This window comes from Bufo gargarizans, chromosome 2 (assembly GCF_014858855.1).
Source record: "Bufo gargarizans isolate SCDJY-AF-19 chromosome 2, ASM1485885v1, whole genome shotgun sequence".
Lineage (NCBI taxonomy): Eukaryota > Metazoa > Chordata > Amphibia > Anura > Bufonidae > Bufo > Bufo gargarizans.
Window position 1 is genome coordinate 570,778,448 of NC_058081.1, and position 22,772 is coordinate 570,801,219.

The following is a 22,772-nucleotide window of genomic DNA, read 5'->3' on the forward strand; positions in this document are numbered from 1 at the left end:
ACTTCTTCCCACACTGTAAAAATATAATTACCGTATTTTTCGCCGTATAAGACGCACCGGCGTATAAGACGCACCTAGGTTTTTGGGGAGGAAAATAAGAAAAAAAATATTTTTAACCAAAAGGTGTGCTGTGGGTTTGGAACTAGGTGGTCTGTGGATGGCACTATTACTGGGGATCTGTGGATGACGGACACTGTTATGGGGGGATCTGTGGATGACGGACACTGTTATGGGGGGATCTGTAGATGACGGACACTGTTATGGGGGGATCTGTGGATGACGGACACTTATGGGGGGATCTGTGGATGACGGACACTGTTATGGGGGGGAACTGTGGATGACGGACACTGTTATGGGGGGAACTGTGGATGACGGACACTGTTATGGGGGGAACTGTGGATGACGGACACTGTTAGGGGGGAACTGTGGATGACGGACACTGTTAGGGGGGAACTGTGGATGACGGACACTGTTAGGGGGGAACTGTGGATGACGGACACTGTTAGGGGGGAACTGTGGATGACAGACACTGTTATGGGGGGATCTGTGGCTTTCACTGTTACAGGGGGATCTGTGGCTTTCACTGTTACAGGGGGATCTGTGGCTGGCACTGTTACAGGGGGGGATCTGTGGATGGCACTGTTATACATGTGTCATTCACAGACCCTCCCAGCCCATAACTGTGCCATCCACAGATCCCCCGCCGCTCCTGTATACTAATATCATATGTCTTATTCAATTAATAGTTTTTAAATATGCCTCTTTATTCCTAAAAGTACCTTAAATCCGAAGCGCTTCAGTACAATGCCGGCAGGCCGGGCAGCCGGCGCGGCGCGGCGCGTCACTCACTGACGTCACTTGCCTGCGCCGCCTGCTTCATTCATAAAGTAGGCGGCGCAGGCACGTGACATCAGGGAGTTACGCTGCCGCCCGCCCAGCCTGCATACTACTGAAGCGCTAAGGATTTAAGGTACTATTAAGCATAAAGGGGCATATTTAATAACCATTCATTGAATATGCCATATTTTATTAGTACACCGGAGCGGCGGGGCGGGCCTTTAGTACAGTGACTGCACCGCCCCGCCGCTATTGCCGGCCCCAGCTCCTCCTCCCAGTCCCTCCCCGAGTCCTCGCTCTCTTTACATCGCTGCCAGCGATGTAAAACTGACTGCATTCGCCGTATAAGACGCAGGGGCATTTCTCCCCCATTTTGGGGGAAGAAAAAGTGCGTCTTATACGGCGAAAAAGATGAAATTGTCCCTAGTATTACGGTATATGTAGGTGTGCCAGATATAGGTAGATGACGTTGCCAGTGGTGCTGGGGCATTACAATGTCTGTACAGCATTGAGGAATATGTTGGTGCCATGCAAATAACAGTGATAAAAACTCCAAGAACCAAAATAAAATTTGCAATTTGCAGCACAAAAACAATAAAATGTATCAAAAGGGCAATAAAGGACAGAAGAAATTACATTTGACCCCTTTCCCCAGGTATGTCCCCCAGGCACGACTTCTGACTCTGCACCCCCTATCATGGAAGAGGTGTATTACCGGGGAGATAGGTGTACAGGCATCTTTATGCATTCTATATGATATTAAAAGTGCCCATATACACATCTTTAATGGCATAAAACCTTCTTTCTGCTATTTTGCTTACATATCAGACATCCATTCACGCGTTCACGGCTGATTATGTCATCTTCTATCCTCTGTGCACTGTTAGCTTTAGCGGCAGTTCGGGGAATAGAGGTTTTAATTCTAAGAGATCGCATTACCCTGAATTTAGCTTTGGTGGCATAAAACTGAAATGCCAGAACAAAACAGACAAAAAGAACTCGTGCTGCGTATATTAAGTGCCAGGCATCGTGACTCTGGTGATATGTGCCTGTTCCGTACTAATTACTTAGTTCTCCCAATTCCATAAGCTTTTGGTATACAGATCTATTGGATGTTTATTTAAAGGCTATGAACACATTTTTTGCACTAAATTATTTTTGTTCATAAATGCATAAATAAGCATCTAAATGGTCTTCATCAAAAATTCTCTACCATCCAATTCTTCACCACCAGCTAGTGTGCTGCAGAATGTTACATGAATCCAGATGTCTCTCTTCTCCCCTGCTCCCTTCTCTCAGATAGCAGCAGGGAGGGGGAGAAGGTTGTGCAGATCACAGACCACAATGTGGAAAGAATCCAAGAACGGCAGTACAGGCTGTAGATAGGGAGGAAAGCACACACAAGGCAGTTTGCAGATGTAAGACAGAAACATTCTGGACACGCAGACCTCACATCCAGCGTGTATTACTGTGAGGGACAAATCCTCATGAGAAAAGTCTAAATCTAGGAACGGGTTGTAAACCAAATATCAGGGGTTTGAAAATGAATGAAGGAATGGGGACTGCAGACTGAAAGTAACCACTTAGGCCAAGTTCACACTTCTTATTTGGTCAGCTATTCCCATCTGTTGTTTTGAACCAAAACCAGGAATGAAGCTGACTTAGGGGTAAGGTATAATAGAAATATTTCCTCCTGTTCTGTGTGCAGTGTCCCAGGGGGTCAGTAGTGTATGCTGGGCTTTGTAGTGCAGATTGACCACTAACCTGGGATCCACTGTCGTCTTCAAATCGGGGCGAATGCTGGAACAGGCAGGTAGTTGATGAGTTCGTGACGCCAGTGTCAATTAAACGGTGACACGCCGTGTATGATGTTATAAAAGAATGAAGCAAGCATAGGGTAGCCAACAAAAACTGGAACATTTACTGAATATCAGTGAATACAGCTGGTTCTTGAAAGTACAGAATGGCCGGTCTTAGCAAGGCATTATACAGAGTGTTGATTACAGGAGATGCAGTACAGGCGGCTTACTCACTATTCCTGACTGGTCCTGCTACATGTGACTTTCTCTCCAAGGTCTAATGCCCTTTATCCGTACCCTTGAAGCTGTCCTTATCTAGTACCTCCTCTGTTATCTTGAGTACCTCTTGCTTTATCTGATCGGCCTCTGTGGTATTCTGTGTCTTCAGGCTGATTAGCTATGCCCTTCTGACTTCTATGCATGGACTCAGGAGGGAATCCTCTCTGCACTGAGTCTGGAAACTTCTAACTTCCTGAGCTAGGCCCTAGCCTATTTATACTGAACTGGGGGCTCCCTCTGCTGGCTGTGATAAGGATTGCCGGTAACCGGCCTGACTGGCTTAAAGGGAACTACACACTCAAATCTAGCAGTGTCGGGTAGCCTACCCGTATGCTGCACACCCCCAGACTTTAACGTGAGTAAGGCCTCGTACTCACACACATGCCTGAACCAACATAAGCTGATGCATAAGTTAAACATGGCATTATAAATATAATAAACAACTATTTCACACAAAAATATAACATTTGCAATAAATGACGCGAGAAAGAGGGGCGTCTTCTTTCTCCTTAGGCACGGCCGCTGACCTGGCACAGCGGACTTAAGGTGAACCAGGTTAGTCTATTTTTCTTGACTGAGGTATAATAAGGAACTACACAGGATTTCCCCGTGGGTGTAGAACAGGCAAGGGCTCACGTGGAGGAGTCCATTCTTGCGCACAAACATCAAGCAGGCTATTTCCGATAGTAACTGTTCGGGAGGAGACACCACCAGCATAGTCAAAGTCTCTTAAATGGACTGGCGGACGTCCCCTGGTCATCCGGGTGGACCTTCTCAACACAGGGGTTTCCTCTTCCCTTAGCACCGAGGTAGAAGAGGGAGTAGCAACAGGAGGATCTCCATCCGTGAGACCTTGGTCAGGAACAACGGGAACAACAGGAACAACAGGAACAACAGGATCCACTGGAGGGGGAACTGGATCCGGGGCATCTTGAACCGGCTCTTCTGGAAGTAAAGGTACAGTAGGTGCCGGAGCGGGCACCAACAAGTTCAACCATGGTGTCAGAAGCCAATGCATGGGATCGGCGTCATACCTTAGATTTCGGACAGCCTGCATAGGATCCTCAGGCTGTATCGATGACTCTGACACAGGGGGTTCAGATATAGAACTCTCGGCACTGGGTCCTGGTGTCAGGCAGAGCTTTAACCGGTTTCGGTGTACAATTTGGGATCCCCTGCCCTCCCGGGTGATCTCATAAGTGTGAGTTCCAACATTTGGGATTGCAGTGACAACATAAGGACTTTGCTCCCATTTACTGTCCAGTTTACTGGTACGGCGGTTATTTTTTAACCATACCACAGCCCCTATTGTCAAGGGTTCTGCATGGGCTGCTTGGTCATAGTCTCTCTGCTGCCGGTCTCTAGCATAGTCCATACGTTCCTGAACAATAGCTTGGGCCGTATTCAATCGCCTTTGGTGTTCAGCAACCCAGTCGGTATTAGGGAATGGGTTGATGCAATCAGGTACGAGTACATCCAAGGAGTGGTCAGCAGGCAATAATCCTTGGCGCCCAAACATCAAATAAAAGGGGGTATACCCGGTGGAACAGTGTATGGTATGATTGTATGTGAACATGAGCTGTGGCAACAGATTAGGCCAATCTCCCCTGGTTTCAGGAGGCACGGTCCTCAGCATCTCTATCAAGGTCTGATTCATTTTTTCACATAATCCATTACCTTGCGGATGGTAGGCCGTCGTCCGGATCTTCTTACAGTTGTGCAGGCGGCACAGTTCATGGAACAGATGGGACTCAAAAGCAGGACCTTGATCGGTGAGGATCTTCTCTGGACAACCGTAGGGCAGGAGGAAGTGTTTCCAGAACAGTTCGGCTGTAGTCTTGGCCGTCTGGTCTCTCACAGGCACCGCTACAACAAACTTAGTGAAATGGTCAATAATAGTCATAGCGTACACATACCCTGAGCGACTAGGCTCCAGTTTCACATGGTCGATGGCGACAAGTTCAAGAGGACGAGTACTTACAATGGGTCTCAGTGGTGCCCTCTGATCATGGTGTTCACCTCGTTTCAAGGCACAGGCTACACACTCCCGACACCACTTCTCCATGTCTTCTCTCATGCCCACCCAGTAAAACCGCTGGCGGATATTTGCCTCAGTCTTTTGGACCCCAAAGTGACCGGATTGATTGTGGTACATCTCCAACACCATACCTGCATCTCGTCGGGGTATGAGAATTTGATGCACTCTTTCGTTGGACACTGGGTCTAGGCTTCTCCGTAGCAGCAGGCCCTTTTGTATGAAGAGTTGATGGCGCTGTCTCCACAGTTTGATGAGCTCAGGATCTGTACTCTTACGCCGAATCCTCTCAGGGGTTCTGCCACTGGTAATGAAGTCCAGCAATTCACCCAGCACTCTACTTTCAGACTGTAGTTTCACCCACCTTTCTTCTTTGAGTTCCGGCCTACTGGAGGGTGAAGGAACTGCAGCGCTGTTACTGGTAGCCCGAGCCTGATCCTGTTGAGCAAATTTATGGTAGAAGGCCGGCATTTCTACATCTTCCCAGGCATCTCGCACATCATCAGGAGCTGTCTCTGTGGGAAGTCTGGATAAAGCATCAGCATTGTCATTAGTACGTCCAGCACGATATTTTACAGAGAAATCATAGTTGGCGAGGCGAGAGGCCCATCTTTGCTCCAAAGCCCCCAATTTAGCTGTATTTAGATGTGCCAGAGGGTTATTATCAGTGAATGCAATGAATGGGGTAGCGGCTAGATAATCTTTGAATTTTTCCGTCACCGCCCACACTAATGCCAGGAACTCTAGTTTGAAGGAACTATAATTCTGGTCATTTTTCTCAGCTCCTTTCAGGGAGCGGCTTGCATAAGCTATCACTCTTTCTTTTCCCTCTTGAATCTGGGCTAACACAGCCCCCAGGCCTCGTTTGCTAGCATCAGTATACAGATGGAAGGGCTTGCTGTAATCTGGATAACCTAACACGGGAGGCTCGGTCAGTTTCTTTTTTAACAACTGGAACGCTATCTCTCTTTCTTCATTCCACTCAATGAGCACTGGAGTTCTAGGACTTTTCTTGGGCTGCCCCCTCAAGAGTTCCTGGATAGGATCGGCTATTTGAGCAAAATGGGGGATGAAACGTCTATAGTAGCCGGCAAAACCAAGGAAACCCCTCACCTCTTTGACGGTAGTGGGTACCGGCCAGTTACGGACAGCCGCTAACTTATCAGGGTCAGGTTGTACGCCCTCTCCGCTTACCACATGCCCCAGGTATTTTACCGCAGGTTTGAGCAAGTGGCATTTAGATGGCTTTACCTTCAGGCCATATTTGACAAGGATTTCAAAGACCTCTGCTAGGTGTTTCAGGTGGTCTTCATATGTTTTTGAGTACACAATGACGTCATCTAGATACAGCAGCACTGTTTCGAAGTTTTTGTGACCCAAACACCGCTCCATTAGTCTCTGGAAAGTTCCTGGGGCATTACATAACCCGAACGGCATACAATTAAATTCAAACAGGCCCATGGGAGTGGTGAAAGCAGTCTTTTCCCTATCTGCCGGGGCCATGGGTACTTGCCAGTAGCCACTGGTCAAGTCCAATGTGGAGAAATAGGCAGCGGAGCCCAGAGCAGTTAGTGACTCTTCAATGCGGGGCAGTGGGTACGCGTCTTTGTGGGTTATTTGGTTAATCTTCCTATAGTCCACGCAGAAACGGATACCACCATCCTTCTTCTTTACAAGGACCAGGGGTGCCGCCCACGGGCTACGACTGTCCCGGATTACATTAGAGTCTTTCATCTCTTGGATCATTTCTTTTACAGTCTGATATGAAGTAGGCGGTAAGGGTCGGTATCTCTCCTTGATAGGAGGATGAGAGCCAGTAGGTATGGTGTGTTGTATGGCACTAACCTCTCCATAATCAGCAGCATGTTTACTGAAGGCCTGGTGGTGCTCTTTGACAAGCCGTAGTATCCCTTCTTGTTGATGTTGGGGGGTAGTCTCGTCCCCGACATGTAGCTCTTCCCACCAGGGTACTTGTGACTGAGGCACCGGCGGACATCCGCTGACTGCAGCTGGCGGCTTTTCTGTCACTGGAAGACGGATGATGTCTTGGAAGAACACCTGAGAAAGCTGGGCAACAGGGTAATGCTTAGTAAGCGCAACAGGATGGTCACTCAGGTTAATCAGACGGACAGGTACTTTACCTTGGGAGACATTCACCAGGCACTTGGCAGCTCTCACATAAGGGTAGTTCTCCATCTGGATAGGTTCCACCAGGGCTGGATAATCTTGGCCTTGGACTCCCAGGACAGCACGACACCATAAGAGAGTTTGGGAATTAGGAGGCAAAGTCACAGGCTTATTATCACGAATCTTGGCAGTACAAATTTCTCCTTTCCCGTTAGCAAACCTCTGCTGGGCACTTAACACAGTGATAGTCTTTTGAATCACCCTCTTGGATGCAGAGGAAGCGGTGGGCAGAGTCTGGTGTAATACGGCAAGGATTTCTGCATAACAGTTTTTGAAGACATTGGTGCCTAGAATGACAGGATGTCCTCCTCTGTCGCCGGCCTGTACTACTATCACCCCCTGTTGAGGCAAGGTTACTTCTCCCACCTGCAGGGTGGGTTCCCAGTATCCATGGATCTTTACCGGTTTGCCATTGCTGGCGATAATCTCTACCCAGGATTCAGGCGGCTGGGTCAATTGGTTGGTGTCCCAGAATCTTTCAAAGGCGGGCAGCTGAATAGTAGTGACCTGAGACCCAGTATCTAATAGGGCTTCAAAGGGGACCCCGTTAATCTCCACATTGATTTTAGGATGGGATCCTACATACCGTGGCATCCAATTTGGATCTTTTGGACCTAGTGTTCTACCTCCCGAGGGGTGGTCCTCAGCCTCAGGGGTTGCCCGTTTAACTGCCAGCAAGTGGATTCTGTGTGTCCCATCTTTTTGCAGTATGTACACACGGGCCGCTTGCGACCCCTAGTGCGCCTCCCAGGATCCCTGGGGTGAGTCTCTTGGTATGGAGGTGGGAACGGCTTAGAGGGTGACAGGAACTCCTCTTCTGACATCATAGGTTTTTCCCATTCCTCCATTTTTCTGCACACTCTCTCTAGGCTTTTAGTGAGGTGATTTACTTGCTCTGTCAGCATGGCGATAGTATCGGTAGCTGTAGCTTGAACAGCTTGACCGGCCTCAGCTCGGTTAATGATAAGCGGTTTTGACCTGCAGGCTGATAACTCAGGTGGGGGGCTCAACTCTGTAGATACTGCTGACCCCAGAATTTTTATAGCCAGTTCTTTAAAGTCCAGAAAGGTACTGTTAGGGTGTTGGGCGGACAGCATCTTTAATTGGGTCCTTATTTGCTCACTAGACACTCCGGTAATAAATTGTTCCCTCAGGGTCTGATCCTGGTTATCAGCTTCCTTGGGATCTATCTGGATTACAGCCCCCAAAGCCTCCTGAAGTGATAGGGCATAGTCACGGAGGGACTCACCGGACTTCTGTTTCTTGCCAAAGAAGTGCATTTTTATCTCTGAGGCAGTCCTCGTTTCAAAAGTGGCCCTGAGGCGGGTGAATATCTGCTCTAGAGTACTCCTTTCAGCAGCAGGCCAGGATAATACCTCTCTGCGGGCAGCCCCCTCAAGTTGCGCTAGCAAGATTTCCATTTGCTGATCGGCATTTATGGGGTACAGTTTGAATAAGGCCAGCAACTTTTCTTTAAAGTCTCTTAGGGTATGGGCCTCTCCGTTATAGCGGGGAAACCATGGGGCCCCAAAATAGTAAGGCATGGTAAAGGGCATCATGCTGGGGGCTATAGGATGATTAGGAGCCGCAAGCTCTCCCGGGTCCGGCCGCTCGGCAACTCCCGGATCTGACATGTTAACTTATTACGAGGTGGCCGCTGGTGACTAAAGGGGCCGGAACAATCCCCTTCCCTCCGGATACAAGTTCTTACCGGTATCGGCGGGTTCGCGCAGGCCAAATCTCGTGAGACTCCGGACGTCCTGTGTACGCGGTGACGTTGCTGACGCAGGAAAAGCAGGGCCGCGGCGGTGCGATGATGAAGAGGGGCGGGATTCTCTGTGTCTTTGAAGGGATCCGCCCACGGAGGTCCTCAGCAGCGCGGGAAACTTTACTCCAGGCGGCCGGTGGCCATCTTGATCACGATTCCCTGACAGCAAGCAGGGTGTTGCAAAGTCCAATAAATCACAGTCCACAAATACGATTTTCTCTCTGGGGGTAGCGCAACACAGTACAGCGTCTCTGATTCCTCCCAGGCACAATTTCAATCCACCGGCTTGGAAATAAAGGGTGCAGTCCTCGCAATACGGTGGTGGAATAGTTAAAGCACACAGTTCACACTTCTCTGCACTGTCGAAGTATGCGGATCCTGTTCGTGACGCCAAAAAGAGCGATGCAGTGTCCCAGGGGGTCAGTAGTGTATGCTGGGCTTTGTAGTGCAGATTGACCACTAACCTGGGATCCACTGTCGTCTTCAAATCGGGGCGAATGCTGGAACAGGCAGGTAGTTGATGAGTTCGTGACGCCAGTGTCAATTAAACGGTGACACGCCGTGTATGATGTTATAAAAGAATGAAGCAAGCATAGGGTAGCCAACAAAAACTGGAACATTTACTGAATATCAGTGAATACAGCTGGTTCTTGAAAGTACAGAATGGCCGGTCTTAGCAAGGCATTATACAGAGTGTTGATTACAGGAGATGCAGTACAAGCGGCTTACTCACTATTCCTGACTGGTCCTGCTACATGTGACTTTCTCTCCAAGGTCTAATGCCCTTTATCCGGCGTACCCTTGAAGCTGTCCTTATCTAGTACCTCCTCTGTTATCTTGAGTACCTCTTGCTTTATCTGATCGGCCTCTGTGGTATTCTGTGTCTTCAGGCTGATTAGCTATGCCCTTCTGACTTCTATGCATGGACTCAGGAGGGAATCCTCTCTGCACTGAGTCTGGAAACTTCTAACTTCCTGAGCTAGGCCCTAGCCTATTTATACTGAACTGGGGGCTCCCTCTGCTGGCTGTGATAAGGATTGCCGGTAACCGGCCTGACTGGCTTAAAGGGAACTACACACTCAAATCTAGCAGTGTCGGGTAGCCTACCCGTATGCTGCATGTGTTTTTGACCCACACCTGGTTTTGGCTCTCAATAACTGGTGTGTGAACCAAAATCGGGACATTTAAGCCCCATCTACAGAATACCCTAAACCTCAGGAAATGATTTTTGGGTCAGTTTCCATAAACGCTGCAACTTTTGCCTTCTGGTTCCAAGGACTGTTGGCATGAATACGTAAGAAAAAAAAGTTTTTGTTTTCTATTTAAAAGTTGTCCACTAGAGATGAGCGAATCGACTTCGAATGAAACATCAGAAGTCTATTCGCACAAAACTTTGTTTTAATACTGTACGCAGCGAGCGCTCCGTACAGTATTAGAATGTATTGACTCAGATGAACCGAAGTTAGTACTTTGCGAAGTGTTGCGAGACTTAGCATAATAACTTTAGAAATTGATTAATACTGTAAAAAAACATTTCCCGAAGTAATAACTTCAGCTCATCGGAGCCAATACATTCTAATACTGTACGGAGCGCTCACTCCGTACAGTATTGTAACAAAGTTTTATGCAAATCGACTTCGGATGTTTCATCCGAAGTCGATTCACTCATCCCTAGTGTCCACCATAGCCTTCAAGTAGCATTCCCTAATATAATGTAAATGGGATTTCCTTCTTTTTTTTTTTTAAGAGATTTTCCAAGATTTTTATACTGATGACCAATCCTCTGGATAGGTCCTCTGTATCTGATTGGAGAGGTGTTTGACACCTGGGGACCCTGCCGATCGCAGGTCAGTCTATTGAAGTGAATGGGGTGAGTTAAGAAACCAAGCACAGGCACTATACAATGTACGGCACTGGGCTTGGTGAGCTGAGAGAAGGCTGCGGCGCAACTGCGAGTGCCAATGCTTTCTCAAACAGCTGATTGGCGGGGGTACCAGGCGTCGGACGCCCACCGATGCTAATGACTTATCTAGAGGATAGGTCATCAGTATAAAAATCTTGGAAAACCCCTTTAATTTTAGTAATTCCTCACCACTGCCCTGCAGAAATTTCACCAGTGTACAGGATTATTTAGCAATCTTAACTAAGGAGAATGCCACCAGCAAACACAAGTTTGTGAGTCTTCTTTTTCTGTCAAACTATTAGAAATTCTGTAGTTTCATAGCTATATCTATTTTCGGGAGAGACAGAGGCGACCGTCAATGTATTTTCCATTAAAGTTACAATATGGGTTGTCACTTTGCTTAATACATAGTAACATAGTTTATAAGGCCGAAAAAAGACATTTGTCCACCAAGTTCGGCCTGTTATCCTGCAAGTTGATCCAGAGGAAGGCAAAAAAAAAAAACTGTGAGGTAGAAGCCAATTTTTCCCACTTTAGAGGAATAAAAAATTCCTTCCCGACTCCAATCAGGCAATCAGAATAACTCCCTGCATCAACGACCCCTCTCTAGTAGCTATATCCTGTAATATTATTACGCTCCAGAAATACATCCAGGCCCCTCTCGAATTCCGTTATTGTACTCACCATCACCACCTCCTCAGGCAGAGAGTTCCATAGTCTTACTGCTCTTACCGTAAAGAATCCTCTTCTATGTTTATGTACAAACCTTCTTTCCTCCAGACGCAGAGGATGTCCCCTCGTCACAGGCACAGTCCTGGGGATAAATAGCTGATGGGATAGATCTCTGTACTGACCCCTGATATATTTATACATAGTAATTAGATCTCCCTTTAGTCGTCTTTTTTCTAAAGTGAATAACCCTCATGTTGATAATCTTTTACTAATTTTCCGATGCAGCAAGTAGAACTCAAGTAAAATGACTTTCTTCTTTAAAAGGGGGAGAAGTATGATGGGCGCAGAGCTGACGTATGGAGCTGTGGAGTCATCCTGTTTGCACTTCTTGTGGTATGTCCCTTTCCTGTAATTCTTTTTACTGAACCACAGGTATACGATTGTCATCATGTAGTATATGCTAATAGTTAACATTTTACTATTACATTCTGACTTTGATGGTGGCTCCTATGGAAATGCAAGTGTCATGATGTCTGCGGCAGAGATCAGATACAATGGTCTGCCAGTGGTATGCCATGATACTGTTATATGTCTGTTGGATTCCAATAGGAATCTGTAGAAGATTTCGCACAACTGTAAGACTAGGTTCACACTTCAGTTCGCATTTGTATTGTTCTGTTCTGTCATAGGAACAGAAAAAGGTAAATTATGGCAGTGCAGGCTCCATCACATGTTGGACAACAGTGGCCACTGACGGACCCCACTGATTACAATAAGGTCCATTAGGTTTCCATTAGCTTATCCATCATTTTACTGATAAAATGGCATGCTGAGTTATTTCGAAGACTCCAAATTATTTCTTTAGCATATTGATCCTTATGTTGTCTAGCTCTATGTTGTGTGGTCTTTGCTCGGGGGTAAAATGCAAAGCTGTTTTCTGGATATTTACTTATTCAGATTAGCAACGTAACTATCATATCCCAAGGCAATACAATCTAACCAGGTGCCTTCCGCAACCCGTGTGAAATGGCAGTAAAAAAAGTTGGGAGGGAAAAGGACATGTTTAGACCAGCACAGGTGAAATTTTCCTCTGTCAGGGTAGGGCTCATTCACACGAACGTATTTTGCGTTCCGTATACAGGCCGTTTTATGCGTTCCGCATCCGGTCCGTTTACGGAACTATTCATTTCAATGGGTCCGCAAAAGATCCGTTCCGTGGCCCAGCACAAACTACGAGTTCTGTCCTATTCTTGTCCGTTTTGTGGACTGTGATCCAGCGCCGAGACAATATTGAAGCCACAGGAAGATAATAGACATCCGAGGAAGGCCTTGATAGGCCAAAACGTCTGTTCACATAATCTAATACCATAATCAATTGTGCTTCAGAGATATTACTGGATCATTAATTCTATGTGATGCGATAAGAATAAAATGCCTTAAATTGCAAATGAAGAGCTGTGTGCCGCAATTTTCTATTTTACATGCTACGACTGACAAGTCCCTGCTGGCACTGGCAACTTTGGTGCGCGGTGCTCTACCTTTATAACTTTGTGGACAAGAATAGGCATTTCTATAATAGGCCTCCTGTCATCCGTGTTTTGCGGACCACAAAAAATGCACGGTCGTATGAACGAGCTCCTAGTCAAGTGCAAGCACATAACCAAAAATGGATGAAGAGTAGTGCTTTCTAGAAATAATATAAATGGACATTCTGATATATTCCAGGAGCAAGGCAAATATAAGAATGAGAAGTATTTACTTATATAATTAAGACTTTGCGTTGTGCCCTAATACAGAACCATATTATGCTGTACTGTCCATGTTGGTCCATAGTTGGTGCCATTTCTACTACAATCACTAAAATAGGGTTTCCGGAGGGACATACACCGATCAGCTATAACATTGATACCAAGGAGTAATGAATATCACCAAGGAGATTTACGGTGTCTGTGTATAGGGCGGACCGGCTGCGGGATCTGCGTATGGATTACGGCTATATTGCAGACTGTAACTGTACATGCCGTTGTTTAAAATTAGAGTTAATACGCATGCAGATCCAGTGGCCAGGTCAGAACATATATGGACACCCTAAGGCTGGTTTTCCATGTTCAGGTTATTTATGCAGTTTCTAAAGCCAAAGGCAGACATGTGTTCAAAAAGAAGACTTTCTTTCATCCATGTCCTCCATTCATTATCTTCTCCTAGCTTTGGCCTGAAAAACTACACAGAAACTAACTGAAATTGGAAACCCAACCATAAGGCAACAACGGAAGAGTCAGCTCTTGAAGTTGATATATTGGAGGCAGAAAAAGTGGTGAATGTAATAATCTGAAGGACATGTTCCTGGCATGAGGTAGTTAGCACCTGCTAAATATGGCCCAAGGAAGGAGAACTGGTAAAGTAGGGACTGGGTCATGGTGGTCTGAGGCTCCCTGCTACTTAAGGGAGAGAAGACTAGTCTGTCTGGTCCAGTCCCACAGAAGAGCTACTGTAGCATAAACTGCTGAAATAGTTAATGTTGTCTATGATAGAAACGTATCAGAATACACATACACATCTCAGATCAAGTACACCTCTTTATGGCAGCACTGGTCCCTAATGGTAATGGACCAGGATAAGGTACCGGCCCATATTGCAAAAAATGTTCAGGAGTGGCTTAAAGGCTACATACACCTTTGGGGGCATTTGTTTTCTTATGATTCCATTTTACTCATTTTGGGCTAAAAATTATTATTTCCTATTGGTCTTTATTTGAAATATTCACCCAGCTGTGTGAATCATACTTTCACTTTGTGCCCCTCATCTAATAACCCTTACCTCTGAATTACTAAAAAGCTCATAAACACTTATTTAAAGGTGCATTTACACGCCCAGAGGAGCAGAAGATTACCAAGAGGGAAGTGTTCCTTCCCAACAGTTAGCTACTCATTCAGTGGAGGTGAAGTGCTGCATTTACATGCAACGATCACCTCCACAGTATGAGGACAGGGGATCGCTATTACGATCATTTGTCCTCATACAGCTGCATTGTTTCTGGACAGCAGATCTGTTGCACAGAAATTATACTTTAGGTGCCTGCACTAATGACAGTTTCATCCGATGAACAAGCATTTTGCTCATTTATCAGGTGATCTGCTGGACCTTTACACAGGCAGATTGTCGGGAACGAGCATTCGCAGGAACGTTCGTTCCCCATAATCTGCCCGATTCTTACAATGTGTAAATCCACCTTAAGACACATTCTCATCAGTAAGATAAGAATTGAGCTATAATAAGTCATTATGAGGTCAGAAATAGTGAGCAGTCAGCTGAGCTGCCTGACGGAACAGAGTACAGAGCCTGCTATTAGAGAATCTCAAGGCTGTACAGAGAAAAGGGCTCACAATTTTTAATTAAGACCAACTGCAAAAAATATTTTTAGCTCAAAATGAATAAAACACATTAATAAAAAAAAAAAAAAAATTGCCCCCAAAGGTGTCCATAGCCTTTAAAGAATATGACAGACAGTTCAAGATGATGACCTCCAAATTCCCTAGATCTTAAAGAGAACCTGTTACCAAAAAATGCTGTTATGGAGCAAAGAGGAGCTGAGCAGAGTGATACATAGTTTTATGGAAAAGATTCAGTATGACTTGTAGTTTCTACATTCCTGCTAATTCAGGGCATTGAAGTCCAGGAGGTGGTCCTATCAGTGATTGACAGCTATCTCTGTATACACAGTCAAGGGAAGGCTGTCAATCACTGATAGGACCGCCTGCTGGACTTCAAAGCCCAAAATGAGCAGGAATGTATATGTATAAATGATAATTACAACATATAAAAAATCTGCTCAGCTCCTCCTGCTCTATAACCTGCTGCCTGCAGCTCAGACACTATTTGCAATGTGACAGGTTCCCTTTAATCTGATTGTGCATCTGTAAGATTTGTTAAAAATAATAGGTCCAATATGCAGGCAGTATACAGTGGTATAGCTTTTTCTAATGAAATGCAGCACTGTAATCAGTAGAAATCACAACATATAGAGTGGAGACTAATGGATAAATGCAGAGTGCTAAGGGTCAATCATAAATATCAATGTTACACATGAGTTACACATGAGTTACACATGAGTATCAACACCTATAATACAAGACCACCATGTAAAGTGGCAAGTGCTTCCACCATAATGAAGGTCAGTTGATCACGTGACAGAAGGGGGGCGGATCACAGCATCCCAACACACACATCTTCTGGGGGATAACACATATATTATAACAACAGGTAGTGATCACAGCTTACTTTCTTCCCCTCCCTGCACAGTGACCTCTGCACAGGTCACAGAGCATGCCCACAACACCCTGAGAACGAAATCAATAGATCATTTTCTGACAGGGATTTCTCATGTCCATATGGCTGCGGTAAAGCAAATCCCTGAACTGCTGTCCTGTACATTTTACTGCCATTTTAAGCAGATTTTTGAGAGTTGAGATCCTCTTTAAGCTACTCCATGCATGTCTTGGATCTCATCATTATGTGACTTCAGTTTGAAGCACAAGTAGCTTGTGGCCAGTCCTAAATGCTGTATAACATGACTGTGTTCATATAGAAGTCATTCAGTATCATAGATTTTATGACATCGTATTAGTATCTCTCATGACTTTCTTGTTTTGCAGGGGGCATTGCCCTTTGATGACGATAACTTGCGTCAGCTGCTAGAGAAGGTGAAACGTGGTGTATTTCATATGCCGCATTTTATCCCACCAGACTGTCAGAATCTGCTGAGGGGCATGATTGAGGTGGAACCTGAGAAACGCCTCAGTGTGAGTAACTTATTCTTACCTTATACCCCTGTGTACGGAGGTTTATTTGCCAAAGAAGTCTTAAAACTTGTCTGTTATCATTGCTTAGTGTGTGATCTGCAACCTACATCTTAAGGCTCCATTCACACGACTATATTATTGGTCCACATCCAATCCACAATTTTTTCAGATCAGATGTGGGGACCCATTTATTTCAATGGGGCCACAAAAGATGCAGACAGCACAGTGTGTGTTCATTCCTCCCGTCTGCAAAAAAGATGTCCTGTTCTTGTCTGTTTTGTGGTCAAGAATAGGACACTTCTACAGGGGTAAAAAAATGTCAGCATGCACACGGCCGGGATCCATGTTTTACAGATCTACAATTTGCATGGAGCCTAAAGACCAAGACCAATTTCAGATGGGTATATTGTAGGTAGTGTTGAGCGAATCGCGCTTTGGATCCTAGATCCAAAGTCGATTCGCTTCAAACCTCGTTTTAATGCTGTATGGAGACGGGTCTAGGTACAGCATTCAAATGTATGGGCTCTGGCGAAGTGAGCACCCAAGTCTCACGAGAGTTCAGTAAATAACTTCGACCATCAACTTTTAAACTTTAAAACCATTTTAAGGGCCCTTTCACACTTGCGTTGTCCGGATCCGGCATAGAGTTCCGTCGTCGGGGCTCTATGCCGGAAGAATCCTGATCAGGATTATCCTAATGCATTCTGAATGGAGAGAAATCCGTTCAGGATGCATCAGGATGTCTTCAGTTCCGGAACGGAACGTTTTTTGGCCGGAGAAAATACCGCAGCATGCTGCGCTTTTTGCTCCGGCCAAAAATCCTGAAGACTTGCCGCAAGGCCGGATCCGGAATTAATGCCCATTGAAAGGCATTGATCCGGATCCGGCCTTAAGCTAAACGTCGTTTCGGCGCATTGCCGGATCCGACGTTTAGCTTTTTTAGAGTGGTTACCATGGCTGCCAGGACGCTAAAGTCCTGGCAGCCATGGTAAAGTGTTGTGGGGAGCAGGGGAGCAGCATACTTACCGTCCGTGCGGCTCTCCAGGCGCTCCAGAGTGAAGTCAGGGCGCCCCAAGCGCATGGATCACGTGATCACATGGAACACCTCATCCATGCGCACGGGGCGCTCTGACGTCATTCTGGAGCGCCCAGGGAGCCACACGGACTGTAAGTATACCGCTCCCCCGCTCCTCCGCTCCTACTATGGCAACCAGGACATTAATAGCGTCCTGGGTGCCATAGTAACACTTAACGCATTTTGAAGACGGCTCCGTCTTCAAATGCTTTCAGTACACTTGCGTTTTTCCGGATCCGGCGTGTAATTCCGGCAAGTGGAGTACACGCCGGATCCGGACAACGCAAGTGTGAAAGGGCCCTAAAACAAGTCCCAGAATGAAGAGAAAAACGGTCCAGCTTCACTGAAAATACTTGAGGCTTTATTAAATCCTGTGCAGATAAAAACCAACGTACAGCAATGCAAGAAATCGACCGGTTTCGGATCACTATATGTGCGGATCCTTAGTCATGATGGCACATGATGGACCGTTTTTCTCTTCATTCTGGGACTTGTTGTGCGCCAAGGTTCAGGGCGAGGTACGGGCTCCTGGCTTCCTGTGGATGAGCGCGACATTCTCCAGTGTTGTTTTCAAAATTTTAAAGCATGGATCCAAAGTTGGCTTCGGTTCCATTTTTTAAAATAGTTTTAATGTTGAAAAATCAAATCCTAAAGTTATGCAGCAAAGTCCCGTGAGACTTTGGTGATAACGTAATTTGCCTCGCCGGAGCCCATACATTTCAATGCTGTACAGAGACGAATCTCTTTTGGAAAAGTCATCGGCATCTGATCGGCAGGGTCTGACACCAGGGACCCCCGCCGATCAGCTGGTTGAGAATGTAGTGGCGCTCGCAGTAGCCTTCTAACAGCCTTCCGCAGGCCAGTGACATCACAACTATGTCACGTGGCCTGGGCGCAGCCATATTGAAGTGACGTCACTGGCTTGAGGGAAGCTGCCTTCTCAAATAGCTGACACCTGGGACCCCCACCGATCAGATCCTGATGACCTATCGAAATGATAGATCATCAGTAAGAAAAAGGTAAATAACCCCTTTAAGAATAGATGCACCAGAATTGTTATTACATGGGGAATGCAAGTAGTTACTAAAACGGACATGTCGGGAGAGGTAACAGCTCTTCTTTAACCCTTTCCTGACGTGGCAATTTTTCACTCCTCCCTACCCAGATCCAAAACTTTTTTACTTTTCCGTTCACATAGCCGTATGAGGGCTCATTTTTTTTGCCAGACGAGTTGTACTTTCTAATGCCACCATTTAATGTTATACAATGTAGTGGAAAGCAGGGGAAAAAAATCCAAATGGGTTGGAATTGGAACAAAAATGCAATTCCGACACAGTTTTAGGATTTTATTTTTTCCTACAACGTTCACTATGCAGTAAAACTAATTTGCACTATTCATTCTCGGGTCAGGTTCAGTTCCCCACCATAAGTATAGTTTTATTGCGTTTAAGTTATATTCTTTTCATTGCCATATTCTGACCCTCATAACTTTGTTATAGTTATGTCTATGAAGATGTTTTGGGGCAAATTTTTCGCGGGATGATCCGTAGTTTCTGATAATACCATTTGGAGTGTGTATGACTTTTTGATCACTTTTTATTCAATTTAATTGGGAGATAAAGTGATGAAAAAGCAGCGAATCAGGGATAACTTTTTTATACTTTTAGGCTAGGTCTACACGACGACATTTGTCGCATTACATATAGGGCGCAACATTTGTCGCACGACATTTGTTGCACTTTTGTTGCGCGACAATTTTTATAATGGCAGTCTATGGTGTCGACATGCTGCGACTGCAACGCAACAGTCGCAGAAAAATCCATCTCGAATGGATTTTCTGCGACTGTTGCATCGCAGTCGCAGCATGTTGCATGTTGCAGTGCGACACCATAGACTGCCATTATAAAAATTGTTGCGCGACATTAGTGCAACAAAATGTCGCGCGACAAATGTCGTCGTGTAGACCAAGCCTAATAGTACGGGCATTTTGGCATGATGTTATTTTTTTAATTATTTATTTTGATTTTGGGGAAAGGGGGGTGAGTTGAATTTTTTTTTTTTTTTTAAACTTTCTTTTTTACTTTTTGTTGGGTCCACAAGTAGACCACAACTTTTAATCATCAGATTGCAACTTGTACAGAATAATGGAATTTGTTCCATTATTCTGTACAGAAATCACTATATCCCAGTATAGTGCTACCACCTGCTGGCTGAAACTGGGATAGACTAAAGGCTCATTCAGACGGCCGTATGCTGTCCGCAAAAATGCGGATCCATTTGTTTGCGGACAGTTCAGCATGTCCGCAAAAAAACGGATTGCATTCAGTTTTTTTGCTGACCCATTGACTGCAATGGTGCCATGTCCTGATTTTCACTGACAAGTATAGGACATGCTTCATTTGTTTTGCTGAGCCGTGGAATGGAAGAAAAGGGCTCCATAGAAGTGAATAGGTCTGTATCTAATCCACAAAAAAACGGATCCGCAAAAATACGGCCATCTGAATGAGCCCTAATAATAAACTTGGAAGCCTAGTACAGGCTCATGTGGCTCATTATTAGAACAGGGCACTTTCCCCAATCTCCGTGGGGGAAAAGTACATTTCCAGGTTTTAGTCTCCTCAGACGCCATGGTCACAATTGACCACGGCATCTGAGGAGTTAAATGTCCACAGTTGTCATTACTCGCATTACACAGCTATAGCAGGAAGGGGTTAAAGGCTATGTAAACTTTTGCTAATGTTGTTGCTGCTCCTATGCAGACCTATGTATGTCTATGGTTTAAGACTACAAACATCCCCTGTGTAGTCTGATTATGCAGTCCTGCATGTGTTAAGCCTCATGCAGACGTCCGCGAGATACCGGACTGGCATTGCAGGAGTGCACGGCGTCATAGCAACAGTCCGGTATCTCACGGACCGTGTTCCACGGACGTCTTACTCCATATCAGCTGCTCCATCTTCTACTGTCTGGAGCTGAGCAATAACAGAGGTTGATGAAAGTACCACAGAACAGCAGGATGATTTTGCAGACAAGACAATAGCTGTAGACAAATAAAAACTATGAAACTATTAAAATATTTTTTAATAAAAAAGCTTTGCAAAGTGGTTTCATTTATTTATTTATTTGTTTGATGCTCTAGACTAGAGCAATAAAAATGGTTGCAAAAATACACAGGCGCCTTTAAAGCGTAACTGTCATTTAATTATTTTATTTCATGCTAATGAGTAGGGACAGTGACAGGGAACATTTTTGTAATATGCTTTTTTTTTAGGGAAAACATTTATTTTTAGTAGAAAACTGGGTCTGAAATGTCCCTTAGCAGCGCTCTCTCGAATGGGCGTTGCTAAGGGGCATCCGCCTTGTATCAGCATAGGAGAGACGGACTGTGCGGGAGCTGTGGGCTTCTTTCTGCCTGCTCTCTCACAGCCTGGTGGGGACAGGAGCCTCATGTGTTAAAATTAAATACACATTCCTCCTTTTTATTAAATATAGAGCACTTGTGCACTATCTGTAAGCTCGCGGACCAGCGTGGCCAGCGCTGTCAGTGTGCTGCTCTCCCCCCTGACTAATGAAGCAGCCGCCAGGAGCGATGCCTGACTGAGCGGTAAGCGCTCACTACAGTCAGGGCAGGCAGGCAGGGGGAAGCTGCTATACAGTATATAAGGACATAACTGTCCTTATATACTGTATAAGCCATTTTTGTTTTACGCCGTTCATATTTCACACTAAATACAGTCAGGTGGATATGTAATATGTGTACATTTTTATTTTTATTTAATGTGTGCACAATAAAATGTATTTTGCAGTAAATAATGGTGATTGTTTATTTATTTTTTGTTGGGTGGGTGAGTATTTAAAATTGTCATACATTGTTTATCAAAAAAAATTTTTTACATCCCATTATGGGATTACTGTTATAACTTTATTTCACATTTTACTTCAGGCTGCTGCCGTAACAGCAGGATTACAGCGCAGACAGCCCCGGGGCCCTGAGTATCCCTCCCTAAGCTATGCTCGGGTCATGCGGCATTCCGTCGGCATTCGGCAGTGCCGGACCCGGTGAATTCCAGCAGGTTGTTCTCTGCCGGAACAGCATGCCAGAATTCACACCACAGGTGTAAAACTAGCATTCCGAAATGTAAATATATTTGGTCTTTCACCAACTTCAATATTTATGCTTGCTGCTAGTGAACGGAAACATTGTTTAAAATCAAAGTCTACAAATGACATATTTTAAGTGTATCAAACAAGCTTTGCACATTAACATGAGAGGTCGTTAGCCTCTGAATGTAAACATTGAAAATTTTCTTTCAGTATCAGCAAGCAGAGATCTTGACAACTTGTGAGGAGGTGAAGCACATGTATGCTACAAAGTTACATTTCTGTTCATTTCTAACCGAAAACCCATTTAGGCCTCATGCACACACGTTTGTTTTTTTAAGGTCCGCAAAAACGTGGTCCGTAGGTCTGTGATCCGTGACCGTTTTTTCGTCCGTGGGTCTTCCTTGATTTTTGGAGGATCCACGGACATGAAAAATGAAAAAAAAATGTCAAGTTTGCCATTGAAATAATAGAAAAAAACGGACACGGATCACAGACACGGATCACGGATGCGGATGACAATCTTGTGTGCATCCGTGATTTTTAACGGACCCATTGACTTGAATGGGTCCGTGAACCGTTGACCGTGAAAAAAATAGGACAGGTCCTATTTTTTTCACGGCCAGGAAACACGGATCACGGATGCGGCTGCCAAACGGTGCATTTTCCGATTTTTCCACGGACCCATTGAAAGTCAGTGGGTCCGCGAAAAAAAAACGGAAATCGGCACAACGGCCACAGATGCACACAACGGTCGTGTGCATGAGGCCTTACTTGCATTGCTCTCCCAGTAATTCAGAACGTTTCATTAGATGACCCCCTTTTATTTGCAATGGACACTATGGGGAGATTTACTAAGCTAAATGTGCCAGAATTCTGTCTCAATTTGTGCCAAAGGCATAAAGGGCATGAGAAAGAGCAAAGTGTCTAACATTTCTAGCGAGCTGCAGTAAATCTATCTCACAGTGTGAGCCACTTTGGTGCATTTTCTGCCTGACTGGTCCAAATTTAAGACAGGAAAAAATTCTCCCCCAGTAGGCGTCCTCTGGTTCCAGTATGAACACCATCCTGCTTGTATATTAGAGCTCATTTGCACGACCGTGTCCGTTTTTTATGTCTGTAAATAACAGCACATGGATGGCTATAGGCTGTGTGGGGATTCGCTCTGGGAGACAGGTTAGCGGACGCAGTATAGAGGCAACAGCAAAGTCTTAAACAGTTCAATGTTTATTCACACATTAAGTAAATGACAAAACAAAAAGTCTGCTTCAAGGAAAACAGTCACCTTCTGATTCGGGTGTTCGTTCACACCATGCG

At 45.2% G+C, this 22,772-nt stretch overlaps 1 protein-coding gene across 1 annotated transcript in view; it reads left to right on the forward strand.

The window, feature by feature from the left end:
• Positions 1 to 22,772, forward strand: part of BRSK1 (BR serine/threonine kinase 1) — a 343,661-nt gene that overhangs the window by 239,093 nt on the left and 81,796 nt on the right. Inside the window, exons 7-8 of the mRNA XM_044278206.1 lie at positions 11,805 to 11,873; positions 16,133 to 16,279. Coding sequence (XP_044134141.1) covers positions 11,805 to 11,873; positions 16,133 to 16,279 — 216 coding nt within the window. The remainder of the gene's footprint in view (positions 1 to 11,804; positions 11,874 to 16,132; positions 16,280 to 22,772) is intronic.